Source organism: Neoarius graeffei, chromosome 9 (assembly GCF_027579695.1).
Source record: "Neoarius graeffei isolate fNeoGra1 chromosome 9, fNeoGra1.pri, whole genome shotgun sequence".
Taxonomy (NCBI): domain Eukaryota; kingdom Metazoa; phylum Chordata; class Actinopteri; order Siluriformes; family Ariidae; genus Neoarius; species Neoarius graeffei.
The window spans coordinates 67,017,389-67,031,833 of record NC_083577.1 but is presented as its reverse complement, the minus strand read 5'-3'; the positions used below and the strand labels follow the sequence as shown (position 1 = coordinate 67,031,833).

The 14,445-nt window shown below is 40.5% G+C and overlaps 1 protein-coding gene across 1 annotated transcript; it reads left to right on the top strand.

Annotated features, from left to right (window-relative positions):
* Positions 1 to 479: 479 nt before the first annotated feature.
* steap3 (STEAP family member 3, metalloreductase) lies at positions 480 to 12,338 on the top strand. The gene is made up of 5 exons (XM_060928820.1): positions 480 to 509; positions 5,033 to 5,528; positions 7,241 to 7,768; positions 11,258 to 11,422; positions 11,644 to 12,338. The coding sequence occupies exons 1-5, from the start codon at positions 505 to 507 to the stop codon at positions 11,923 to 11,925; spliced, it is 1,476 nt and encodes a 491-aa protein (XP_060784803.1). The 5' UTR covers positions 480 to 504; the 3' UTR covers positions 11,926 to 12,338.
* The last annotated feature ends 2,107 nt before the right edge of the window (positions 12,339 to 14,445 follow it).

Below are 14,445 nucleotides of genomic sequence, written 5' to 3'. Positions count from 1 at the left end.
TGCAAACCTGGCATTTCTAATTAATAGAGAAATGGATGATTATAACATTTATTTACAGTTGTAAAAGTAACTCTATCAAGATGACATGTATAAGGATACTCTAAGTGTGTGTGTTCTGTTAACGGCCCGGCAGAAGCCATGGCCTAAAGGTTAGAGAAGCAGCTTTGGGACCGGTTTGATTCCCTGCACCAGCAGGAATGGCTGAAGTGCCCTTGACCAAGGCACCTAACCCCCAATTGCTCCCCAGGCTGCCCACTGCTATGGGTACATCAGGGTCTTGTTGTACTTCGCTCTGGATAAGAGCGTCTACTAAATACCTGTAATGTTAAGTATAGTATCTGTACAGTAGTTTTACTTGCTGGGCCTGCAGTAATCTGATAAAGGCTGTTCAGCATGTTTGATATCATGAACACACAGGCAGGCGATAGGACCCACACACCCATATACACACCCACCCACACACACAGGACAGAGGGCAGAGACATTCTGGGAGCTGCTCAGCGCATGAAGTGAGTGAAAGAATGCATAACGTTCTTTGAATAATTCTATTTTGTTAGTCACATGGACTTTTTCATGTAAACAGATTGTCAGGCAGATTGTAATTCGTGCCCAGTTCTGTGTTTCATCAATGGCATATGCTTCATGAGTGCACTGCTTTCTATCCTCCTGTTAGAGGAGAAATGAAACTTAACTGTGATTCTGGATTTCATCAGATGGTTCTAATCCTGTCCACTTCAAATAAGTTATTTCATAACTCATCTTAATGATGATAAATATGTTTTGACATAAAATACATAAATTCCTGAAGACACAGGATGAAAGTTAGACATGGCAGGATAGGCTATCTTTCACCTTGAAATGTGAATATAGAGTCCCTTTGAAAATATTTAAGGGAATTGATCTTAAGGACCATGCATGTACAGTTAGGTCCATAAATATTTGGACAGAGACAACATTTTTCTAATTTTGGTTCTGTACATTACCACAATGAAATTTGAACAAAACAATTCAGATGCAGTTGAAGTTCAGACTTTCAGCTTTAATTCAGTGGGTTGAACAAAATGATTGCATAAAAATGTGAGGAACTAAAGCATTTTTTAAACACAATCCCTTCATTTCAGGGGTTCAAAAGTAATTGGACAAATTAAATAATTGTAAATAAAATGTTCATTTCTAATACTTGGTTGAAAACCCTTTGTTGGCAATGACTGCCTGAAGTCTTGAACTCATGGACATCACCAGATGCTGTGTTTCCTCCTTTTTAATGCTCTGCCAGGCCTTTACTGCACCGGTTTTCAGTTGTTGTTTGTTTGTGGGCCTTTCTGTCTGAAGTTTAGTCTTTAACAAGTGAAATGCATGCTCAATTGGGTTGAGATCAGGTGACTGACTTGGCCATTCAAGAATATTCCACTTCTTTGCTTTAATAAACTCCTGGGTTGCTTTGGCTTTATGTTTTGGGTCATTGTCCATCTGTATTATGAAACGCCGACCAATCAGTTTGGCTGCATTTGGCTGGATTTGAGCACACAGTATGTCTCTGAATACCTCAGAATTCATCCGGCTGCTTCTGTCCTGTGTCACATCATCAATAAACACTAGTGACCCAGTGCCACTGACAGCCATGCATGCCCAAGCCATCACACTGCCTCCGCCGTGTTTTACAGATGATGTGGTATGCTTTGGATCATGAGCTGTACCACGCCTTCGCCATACTTTTTTATTTCCATCATTCTGGTAGAGGTTGATCTTGGTTTCATCTGTCCAAAGAATGTTCTTCCAGAACTGTGCTGGCTTTTTTAGATGTTTTTTTAGCAGAGTCCAATCTAGCCTTTTTATTCTTGAGGCTTATGAGTGGCTTGCACTGTGCAGTGAACCCTCTGTATTTACTTTCATGCAGTCTTCTCTTTATGGTAGATTTGGATATTGATACGCCTACCTCCTGAAGAGTGTTGTTCACTTGGTTGGCTGTTGTGAAGGGGTTTCTCTTCACCATGGAAATTATTCTGCGATCATCCACCACTGTTGTCTTCTGTGGGCGTCCAGGTCTTTTTGCAATGATGAGTTCACCAGTGCTTTCTTTCTTTCTCAGGATGTACCAAACTGTAGATTTTGCCACTCCTAATATTGTAGCAATTTCTTGGATGGGTTTTTTCTGTTTTCGCAGCTTAAGGATGGCTTGTTTCACCTGCATGGAGAGCTCCTTTGACCGCATGTTTTCTTCACAGCAAAATCTTCCAAATGCAAGCACCACACATCAGATCAACTCCAGGCCTTTTATCTGCTTAATTGAGAATGACATAACGAAGGAATTGCCCACACCTGCCCATGAAATAGCCTTTGAGTCAATTGTTCAATTACTTTTGGTCCCTTTAAAAACGAGGTGGCACAGGTTAAGGAGCTGAAACTCCTAAACCCTTCATCCAATTTTAATGTGGATACCCTCAAATGAAAGCTGAAAGTCTGGACTTTATGTCCATGTCCATTATATAACTATAACTTGAATATGTTTCAGTAAACAGGTAAAAAAAAAAAAATTGTGTCAGTGTCCAAATATATATGGACCTAACTGTACCTTTAAAGCATTATTCTAAAAGTTCATTAATGTACACTCCACACACTTTCCCAGGTGAAAGATACATAAGGTTCAGAAGATGGTACTATCCTTGATGGTACCACCCCAGAGACAGAGACAGTAGTTTGCTACCTTTATTTCTGAGAGTAAGTTCTCAATAGCTATTTTACATCTTTCTTCTTGAGTGCAGACTTGTTTTCAACATCCATTTCATGTGCACTCTGTTATGGTGGCCTCATGGTGGAGCCAGTTTATGTAATAGCTATTGTTTTTGCAAAATGTAAATCTAGAACCCTGAAGTTCCAGTTTTGTTTTGTTTTGTTTTTTTGCTTGCCCCTCTGGGAAGAACGAATGGCAAGAGTTTATGGCACTATGATTGTCTAATCTGACATGGTGACTCATGAAAGACAAAAATATCATGTAGTCTGATCCTGGAATCCTGGAAGAGTGTACTGGTATAATCACTGGAAGCATTTACTGTCACTGGATGTTATATGTTTATGTGACATGTCTTTCACTGACAGAACAAAGATTTTAGGTATCAATTTATAGTGCCTTGCAAAAGTATTCATTCCCCTTGGTGTTTGTCCGGTTTTGTCACATTGCAAGCTAGAATTAAAATGGATTTTTTGGGGGGTTAGTACCATTTGATTTACATAACATGCTTACAACTTTAAAGGTAAAAATTGTTGTGTTATTGTGACACGAACAATAATTAAGATGAAAAAAAACCAGAAATCTGGAGTGTGCATAGGTATTCACCTCCCCAAAGTCAATACTTTGTAGAGCCACCTTTTGCTGCAATTACAGCTGCAAGTATCTTGGGGAGTATGTCTCTATTAGCTTAGCACATCTAGACACTGGGATTTTTGCCCATTCCTCAAGGCAAAATTGTTCCAACTCCTTCAAGTTAGATAGGTTGCATTGGTGTACAGCAATCTTCAAGTGATGCCACAAATTCTCAATTGGATTGAGGTCTGGGCTTTGACTCGGCCATTCCAAGACATTCCAATGTTTCCCTTTAAATCACTCCAGTGTAGCTTTAGCAGTACGTTTAGGGTCATTTTCCTGCTGGAACGTGAACCTTTGTCCCAGTCTCAAACCTCTGGCTGACTCAAACAGGCTTGTCCTTGCCTCCAGAATTGCTCTGTATTTAGTGCCATCCATCTTTCCTTCAATCCTGATCAGCTTTCCTGTCCCGGCAGATGAAAAATATCCCCACAGCATGATGCTGCCAGCACCATGCTTCACTGTAGGAATGGTGTTCTCAGGGTGTTGGGTTTGCGCCACACATAGCATTTCCCATAATGGCCAAAAAAAAAAAAAATTAGTCTCATTTGACCAGAGAATCTTCTTCCATGTGTTTGGGGAGTCTGCCACATGCTGTTGGGCAAACTCCAAACATGTTTTCTTAAGCAATGACTTTTTTCTGGCCACTCTTCCATAAAGCCCCACTCTGTGGAGTGTACAGCTTAAAGTGGTCCTATGTGGTCCAATCTCCGCTGTGGATCTTTATAGCTCCTTCAGTGTTATCTTTGGTAGCTTTGTTGCATCTTTGATTAATGCCCTCCTTTCCCAGTCTGTGAGTTTTGGTGGGTGGCCTTCTCTTGTCAGGTTTGTAGTGGTTACATATTCTTTCCTGTTTAAAAGCATGTTTTAAACTTTAGCCTTTATAACTTTTATTCTATTTTATTCTGCTGTTTTTTTTTACTGAACTTTTACTTCATTTTATTATTTTATTCCTACTATTGTTTAATTCTTATTATTTTTCTTCCCCATTTATTTTATGTAATTTTATTTTCTATTGTTTACTGTTTTGCTTTTACTTCTGTAAAGCACACTGAACTGCCACTGTGTATGAAATGTGCTATATAAATAAACTTGCCTTGCCTTGCCTTTCCATTTTGCTATAATGGATTTAATGGTGCTCTGTGGGATGTTCAAAGTTTGGGATAATTTTTATAACCCAACCCTGATCTATATTTCTCCACAACTTTGACCTGTTGGGAATGCTTCTTGGGTTTCATGTTGCTTGCTTAGTAATGTTGCAGAGTCAGGGTCCTTCCAGAACAGGTTGATTTGTACAGACATCATGTGACAGATCATGTGACACTTTGCACACAGGTGGATCTTAATCAATTAATTACATGACTTATGAAGTGAATTGGTTGGACCAGCTCTTATTTAGGGGTTTCATACGAAAGGGGGTGAATACTTATGCACACTCCAGATTTCTGTTTTTTCTTCTTAATTATTGTCACAATTAAATTTTTTTTCACCTTTAAAATTGTAGGCATGTTGTGTGAATCAAATGATGCTAACCCCCCCAAAATCCATTTTAATTCCAGCTTGTAATGCAACAAAACAGGACAAACACCAAGGGGGATGAATACTTTTGCAAGACATTGTAAATGCAGAAAATACTGATTGAACTTCATTTTAAAGCATTTCCCCATACAGGAACAGTAACATGTCGAATGAGATGAGTGCCCCTCTTCTCTTGGATGAAGAGGACACAGTTGATGCTGTGCATATGACTCCTAGTTCTTCCACTGTGGCCATACTGGGTTCTGGTGACTTCTCACGCTCCTTGGCTATGCGGTTGGTGGCATGTGGGTTTAATGTGGCAGTGGGGACTCGCTGTGTGAAGCGCATCTCTCCTGGTCTCTTTCTGGATGCAGTGGAGCTGAACAGTCAGGAGGCAGCAGTAGCAAAAGCCAAGAGGCTGGTCTTTGTGGCCATGTTCCCTGAGCACTATTCATCCCTGCTGCGCCTCAGATCAGCACTAGCTGGAAAGATTCTCGTGGACGTGAGTAATGCTTTGCAGGTGAACAGCAAGAGACCATCTAATGCAGAGCAGCTTGCCGAGATGTTCCCAGACAGTGTGGTTGTTAAAGGCTTTAACACAATTTCTGCTTGGAATCTGCAGACTGGTGCACAGGATGGTAGACGGCAGGTCAGTGATGATCTAGGCATGTGATTAATAAAAAAAAAAAAAATGAAGCACGCAAACTCCCAGACATATAACCAGGGGGTCTGCTACTTCATTGTTATTTTTATTTACATTACTACTATTCATTTTAATGACATGCTAATGGAAATCACTATTAAATACTTTTAGAGTTGTTATAAAACAAACATAAAAACAAGTAGAAATTTTGTCACAATTTCAATAAGCACAACGTATCATATTTGCCGATTGTGCATAATCAAGGTGGTACTGATAAAAGTTAGCTGTCCTAAAATTATAAGATTATATATTGGTGCTTGAAAGTTTGTGAACCCTTTAGAATTTTCTATATTTCTGCATAAATATGACCTAAAACATCATCAGATTTTTACAAAAGTCCTAAAAGTAGATAAAGAGAACCCAGTTAAACAAATGAGACAAAAATATTATACTTGGTCATTTATTTATTGAGGAAAATGATCCAATATTACATATCTGTGAGTGGCAAAAGTATGTGAACGTCTAGGATTAGCAGTTAATTTGAAGGTGAAATTAGAGTCAGGTGTTTGGTCTCATCTATCCACAAAACATTTTTCCAATAGCCTTCTGACTTGTCCATGTGATCTTTAGCAAACTGCAGACGAGCAGCAATGTTCTTTTTGGAGAGCAGTGGATTTCTCCTTGCAACCCTGCCATGCACACCATTGTTGTTCAGTGTTCTCCTGATGGTGGACTCATGAACATTAACATTAGCCAATGTGAGAGAGGCCTTCAGTTGCTTAGAAGTTACTCTGGGTTCCTTTGTGACCTCGCCGACTATTACATGCCTTGCTCTTGGAGTGATCTTTGTTGGTCAACCACTCCTGGGGAGGATAACAATGGTCTTGAATTTCCTCCATTTGTACACAATCCGTCTGACTGTGGATTGGTGGAGTCCAAACTCTTTAGATATGGTTTTGTAACCTTTTCCAGCCTGATGAGCATCAAAAACGCTTTTTCTGAGGTCCTCAGAAATCTCCTTTGTTCGTGCCATGATACACTTCATGCCCACTCACACCTGGTTGTCATCCCATTGATTGAAAACACCTGACTCTAATTTCACCTTCAAATTAACTGCTAATCCTAGACGTTCACATACTTTTGCCACTCACAGATATGTAATATTGGATCATTTTCCTCAATAAATAAATGACCAAATATAATATTTTTGTCTCATTTGTTTAACTGGGTTCTCTTTATCTACTTTTAGGACTTGTGTGAAAATCTGATGATGTTTTAGGTCATATTTATGCAGAAATATAGAAAATTCTAAAAGGTTCACAAACTTTCAAGCACCACTATAATTGCATTAGACTTTTTTTTTTGTACAATGGAAGGGATGTCTGAGAAGCAGTCTTCTAGATGTCTGGCTGGTTTAGACAACTTAAATAAAAATAAGCTAATTGAAACAAGTCAAGCTGTTCTTTGAGACTTGTTAGATATACAACGAACCCTAAATTGCATCAGATTTACAACTAATATTTTGTGCATGGTTATTAAAAACTGTCATTATAAAAAAATGGATTATTGGCATTGTACCATAATAACACATCATACTGTAATCTATTGTAGTACATTGTACTATTGTCAAATCAAGGTTTGCATGCTGGCTTGCAGCAGGAGTATAACTATTTTAATGCCCTATAAATTCCCTGACCTTTGACCTGACTCTACTCTAGGTGCTGCTGTGCAGTGACAGTACAGAAGCAAAGCATGAGGTAGCCCAGCTCGCCCGGCGCATGGGCTTCTTCCCAGTAGATGTTGGCCACCTGTGCTGTGCACAGAATCTTGAAAGAAAGCCCTTGCATCTCTTCCCTTCATGGCATGGCCCTGTCCTCACCACCTTCCTGCTCTTCTTTTTCTTCTACTGCTATGGATTTATTCGTGGGATTCTTCTGCCATACTTGTCCTATGGACAAAACTCCTTTTACCACCTAGTCTTTGACCTAGTGAATGAAAGCCTGCCATGTGTGGCACTTGTCAACCTGGCACTGGTGTACCTGCCAGGGCTGTTTGCAGCATGGCTGCAGCTGTGGAGAGGCACTAAGTACCAGCGATTCCCCTGCTGGCTGGATGCCTGGCTGCTCCGGAGGAAACAGCTTGGTCTATTGAGCTTCTTGTGTGCTGCTCTGCATGGAGTGTACAGTCTCTGCCTTCCACTTCGTACCATCACACAACACAGGCTCATCAATGCTGCTTACCAACAGGTACTGATTTTTATATTTGTATCCTTTTTAGTGAGAAAAAATTGTTTTAACTAACTTAACCACGATGTCATGATCACTGCTTTGCCACTGATCTGTGGCATCTCTTTTCACACAAATGTTTACATTTTAGAGAGAGTTACCAAAAGAACAACAGAAGAACCAATGAGCGCACAATAATCCTAAGAGTTTACTACATATGCTGTGGATGATTGTTCAGGCCAATATGCAAACTTGGGGTTCATTTAACAAACAAATGGGCCAGGCAATAATCAAAACCATGATACAGTAAATGGTTCAGGCGAGCTACAAATAAGCTGAACTAGGAGGAGACATGACTTGGCATTTGCTGGCAGACTGGATCGAAGGAAACATAAGCCAGTTTGTGGTTCATATTAGAGGTAGGTGCTGACAGACAGTACTGTGCAAAAGTCTTAGGCACATGTAAAGAAATAGCTTAAAAATAATGAAATGAAATGTTTCAGCAGGGCGGCACGGTGGTGTAGTGGTTAATGCTGTCGCCTCATAGCAAGAAGGTCTGGCGAGGGCCTTTATGTGCGGAGTTTGCATGTTCTCCGCGTGGGTTTCCTCTGGGTGCTCTGGTTTCCCCCACAGTCCAAAGACATGCAGGTTAGGTTAACTGGTGACTCTAAAGTGAGTGTGAATGGCTGTCTGTGTCTATGTGATGACCTGGCAACTTCTCCAGGGTGTACCCTGCCTTTCGCCCGTAGTCAGCTGGGATAGGCTCCAGCTTGCCTGCGACCCTGTAGAACAGGATAAAGCGGCTAGAGGAGATGAGATGAGCTGTAGGTTTTACTGAGCATCTTACAGAACCAGCCACAGTTCTTCTGGACACTTTGTCACACCTCCTTCTTAATTTTGCACCAAAACCCAGTAGCCTTCATGATGTTTTCTTTTTTAATCTGAAAAGTGGCCTCTTGTATAATATGCTGCTCAGATACAAACTTTTTTTTTTTCCTGTAACATTTAATTTTGTGCTGGAAAATGAACGTTTGGAACTCTAAAATGTTTTTGTACTGACTCGATAATGTAGAAGTCATAAAATAGAAATCTATAAAAAAGTTTGCATGGAAAAAATAGGGTGGCTAAGACTTTTGCACAGTGCTGTAGACATGACAATAACTAGATATAATAATTTCTTAATCCTATATTAAAGGTAGACTGCCTTTCAGATTTTGCAAGTGTAGGTCATAAAAAAAAATTCCCTGACGCCCAGTTATTTTTGTTTAGTGGACCGAAAGCTACTGAATTCGAATCACAGACTTCCAATTTCATTAGTTTAAAAAAAAAAATAGAACAACGACCCAATTCAAGATACTACGTCATGCATCACATGGTGGGTTTTCTCGTTCGCGCAAGGCACTGTGGAATACAAATTTGAAACAGGAGAGAAAAATGGAGGACTTGAGTGTGCGAATTAAATGTGAAAGATGAACTACAGTAATGGAAAGCGAGAAGAAAAGACGTTATGTTGAGAAGGAAAGGAAACACAGGACCAAACTAATAAATATTGGCGAACAGCGAGCACCTCGGTGTGATCAGCTGTTCATTTAGTGACAGAATGATGTAACCGACAGTACACGGTCAAATGTAAACCTGCGCATGCGCACACGGACTTCCTCTGTCTGCTTGACTACGCAAAGCGAGCGATTTCATGCACATTATTTGCCTGGGAATCCCCTCAAATTAAATAACTGCCCAGCTACAGAATAGCTTGATATTTTGTGAGATATTACAGAAATAAACAGATATCACAATGACCAAATTTCAGAGGGAACTAAATTTCACCAATTTTATGAAATCAAAAGGCAGTCTTTCTTTATATAAATACAAATTTTAAGGAAATTGACAAACTATTGGGCTCTTCCTAATGTCAGATGGGAGTATAAATATCAGAATGTGACAGCAACTAAAAGTACCTTTATTTCTCTTTAAGTGTTTCAGAAATTATTTTTTCATTTTATTTAGGAAAAAACTGAACCATGTATAAAAGGGAAAAACATTTTATTTATGTTCTACTTAAGCAAAAATGTAAAGTGATTCCCTCATTCAGAACATACAGTATTTCAGGTACGACTTGTGCTTGTGTTGACTTTATACTCCAGCACTGCTGAATTCTCGAATCTGAAATTGGTTAGAAGGTGTTGATTACTTTTCAATAACAGGACCAGCTCTGACAATAGTTCCTGTTGTAATTCAGGTTCACATGTTTAATGTGCTCATTCTAATATACTATCATTGAATTACAGCTTATTAACAGTGACTTGTATGGTCGGGGCGGCATGGTGGTGTAGTGGTTAGCGCTGTCGCCTCACAGCAAGAAGGTCCTGGGTTCGAGCCCCATGGCCAGCGAGGGCCTTTCTGTGTGGAGTTTGCATGTTCTCCCCGTGTCCACGTGGGTTTCCTCTGGGTGCTCCGGTTTCCCCCACAGTCCAAAGACATGCAGGTTAGGTTAACTGGTGACTCTAAATTGACCGTAGGTGTGAATGTGAGTGTGAATGGTTGTCTATGTGTCAGCCCTGTGATGACCTGGTGACTTGTCCAGGGTGTACCCCGCCTTTCGCCCGTAGTCAGCTGAGATAGGCTCCAGCTTGCCTGTGACCCTGTAGAACAGGATAAAGTGGCTAGAGATAATGAGATGAGACTTGTATGGTCGACACTCCAAATAATCAGAGGTGAATTTTAAACAGATTAAAAACATTAAACATATAAATCATTGATACTGTGTAGCTTTCTGTAAGATGTTTAGTTTATATTCATGGGAGGAGTATCAGGTGTCAGTGCTTTGGAACAACCATCCATTATCCGTAGCCGCTTATCCTGTGCAGGGTCACAGGCAAGCTGGAGCCTATCCCAGCTGACTATGGGCGAGAGGCGGGGTACACCCTGGACAAGTTGACAGATCATCACAGGGCTGATACATAGAGACAAACAACCATTCACACTCACATTCACACCTACGGTCAATTTAGAGCCACCAATTAGCCTAACCTGCATGCCTTTGGACTGTGGTGAAAACTGGAGCACCCGGAGGAAACCCATGCAGACAGAGGGAGAACATGTAAACTACACACAGAAAGGCCCTCGTCGGCCGCTGGGCTCAAACCCAGAACCTTCTTGCTGTGAGACGACAGTGCTAACCACTACACCACCATGCCTCCTGCTTTGCAACATTTATAACTTTTCTTTAGTACAAGACTCTTTAGGACAGCAGACTTTGCACTTTCAAAAGCTGCATAATTTTGTTTTATTTACTTCAAGAGAGATGGATGAGGAGATGTTTACAGCTGTAAGTGATAACAGGAACCAACTTGTCATTTATGCAACTATAAAAGATTAAAACTGCATGATGTGTTGTTCATTCAAATAAAATGCTTTTCATTTAATTGTAATCACTGGCAAATTGCTGTAGTGTGAAAGGAATAAACCATATTGGGATATGCTGTTTTATTATTTGTATACCTACCTCAGGTGAAGTCAGGTGTGGAGATGCCATGGGATGAACAGGGTGTTTGGCGGACTGATCTCTATGTGTCCAGTGGAGTGTTAGGTCTGGGCATCTTCTCCCTGTTGGCTATCACATCTCTCCCCTCAGTGGGCAACATCCTCACATGGAGGGAGTTCACCTTCATTCAGGTAGGCAATGCAAACCCATGTATGCAGATAGCGCAGGTAAAGCAGCGAAAAAGATTTCAAAGACCTCAAGTTATAATTCCAAGTGTACTTGTACAAATACACAGAGTACAACAGGACTTTTTTTTTTTAACAAATTAAAAAAGTTAAGGCAAAGAAAGTGCAAACGTAAAGGGGATAGGTACTTGAAAACTTATATTTATTTTCTCATTTTCTTTCACAAGTCTGGACTCGGATACACTGCTTTGACTCTCTCGGTCATGCACACGTTGGTGTTCGGCTGGAATTTTGCCTTCTCCTCCCAGGCCTATGCATTCTACATGCCACCCAGCTACATGCTAGCTGTGGCTCTGCCATGTGTCGTCCTGGTGTGTCGCTGTTTCCTGCTGCTGCCATGTGTCTCCACCAGATTGGCACGTATACGCCGGGGCTGGGAAAGCACACGCAAATGCCCTGTGTCACAGCACCACCGAGTGCGGGCGAACAGGACAGTTCTACAAGTCTAGTTAGGACAGTCAAATAACACTGATGTATTTACTTGTTTACAACATGAATAGTTTGAATACAGCACTTATATCAGGATAACACTGTGCACATTTTTAAGATGCTGTAGCTTTAGGGGCTGCAATCAGAATGGCAGTATTACTTCCCCCCCAAGATTTTTTTTTCCAACAGTTGAGGAGTTGAAAAGAACCAGCAATGGCTTTTCTCAAGCTTTTAGAGATAGAACAATAGCATTACACAACCCTGCAACCTATTAATGGGCTTTGAGCTACTAACTGTGTGATATGCCAGTATAATCGCAATCAATCATTTGTATCAGGTACAATATGTATAATTTAAAAAAGTCAGTCATTTCCACAACAGTTCAGTCAATGGTACTGGCACTGGCTTTATGAAATAACATCCACTTGGAAAATGGCACACTGTAAGCAGATACAGGTTGCTTTTATATATATATTAGTGCTGTTAAAATAAAAGCGATAAAAATATTTATTCGCGATTAATGTCGCGACTGTCATAGTTAACTCGTGATTAATCGCAATTTAATCGCACATTTTTGTCACATGAAAAACCATTGTAATTCTCTTATCAGCATAAAAAAGTGAATGGGCTTGCTTTGTACCAATTTTTTTTTTTTTTTATTGCAGAGTATAACACGTCTTGTCACAGCCACTGCAAAGTCGGGCTGGAGCTGCCGATGGGAAAACGAAACCTAAGCCGAGCACCGTGGCTCTTCGTCCCGAGGCGCGGGACTAGCGCGCCATGCCCGCGCTGGTTCTTTGGGGGGAGGGTAGAGGACTCTGGCTGTGCGGGACGTGGCATTACAGTCTAGCTGCTATCGTTTTTCTAAGCAAAGTCTCTGTTCCAAGTTCCTGGCAGTTTCAAAAGCTTATGAAAAACCTACATCATGTCACAGAGCGTTAATCTCGCGATAAAAAAATTATCGCCGTTAAAATTGAGTCAAGTTAACGCGATAATAATGCGACATTTTTGACAGCACTATATATATATATATATATATATATATATATATATATACACACACACGGCGGCACGTTGGTGTAGTGGTTAGCGCTGTCGCCTCACAGCAAGAAGGTCCGGGTTCGAGCCCCGTGGCCGGCGAGGGCCTTTCTGTGCGGAGTTTGCATGTTCTCCCCATATCCGCGTGGGTTTCCTCCGGGTGCTCCGGTTTCCCCCACAGTCCAAAGACATGCAGGTTAGGTTAACTGGTGACTCTAAATTGACCGTAGGTGTGAGTGTGAATGGTTGTCTGTGTCTATGTGTCAGCCCTGTGATGACCTGGCGACTTGTCCAGGGTGTACCCCGCCTTTCACCCGTAGTCAGCTGGGATAGGCTCCAGCTTGCCTGCGACCCTGTAGAACAGTATAAAGCGGCTACAGATAATGAGATGAGATATATACACACTACCGTTCAAAAGTTTGTGGTCACCCAGACAATTTTGTGTTTTCCATGAAAAGTCACACTTTTATTTACCACCGCAAGTTGTAAAATGAATAGAAAATATAGTCAAGACATTTTTCTGGCCATTTTGAGCATTTAATCGACCCCACAAATGTGATGCTCCAGAAACTCAATCTGCTCAAAGGAAGGTCAGTTTTATAGCTTCTCTAAAAAGAGCTAAACTGTTTTCAGCTGTGCTAACATGATTGTACAAGGGTTTTGTAATCATCCATTAGCCTTCTGAGGCAATGAGCAAACACACTGTACCATTAGAACACTGGAGTGATAGTTGCTGGAAATGGGCCTCTATACACCTATATAGATATTGCACCAAAAACCAGACATTTAGCAGAATTTAGCTAGAATAGTCATTTACCACATTAGCAATGTATAGAGTGTATTTCTGATTAGTTTAAAGTGATCTTCATTGAAAAGAACAGTGCTTTTCTTTCAAAAATAAGGAAATTTCAAAGTGACCCCAAACGTTTGAATGATTATATATATATATAAAAACAAACATTAACTATCTTTACAACCATTCCACTAAGCCAATATCCTGTCATCAAAAGCTTACCTCTTTTGGCCCACAGTAAATATAATTATCAACAAGGTTATACCTTAACCAGTGCTTGTTAGTGATTTCCAACAATTCCCATGCTAAGCCAGTTGACATACATCCTCAACCCTGATTGCAGCAATTAAAAGTGTCCTTATCTAGTGAAAGTTCACCAAGCATTGGACTTTGAAAAAAAGTCCACAAATTGTTGCTACGCTCACTGCTCAGTTTCAAATCTTGGATTATCTGGTATTTCCAATTAAAAAGGTGGCACACAGTTACCTCTAACAACTCAGCCCACCCATACTAATCATGTTCTCAGGTGTGAAGAACTGAATAAGTCCATTTGGAATTACCATAATACTAAATCTGGCATACACCATCACCTTATCTTGGTTCAGTGAGAGTTATCTTCTAGAAACATTCTTGTGCACTTGCATGCAATAAACAATGATGTACATGTTGGTACGGAACCTTTCAAAACTAGTGATTATTCCTCTATTGG

Coding starts and splice junctions, on each gene's coding strand:
- steap3 (XM_060928820.1), top strand. Junction 7,769..11,257: donor TCAATGCTGCTTACCAACAG/GTACTGATTTTT, acceptor TACCTACCTCAG/GTGAAGTCAGGTGTGGAGAT. Junction 11,423..11,643: donor GGGAGTTCACCTTCATTCAG/GTAGGCAATGCA, acceptor TTCTTTCACAAG/TCTGGACTCGGATACACTGC.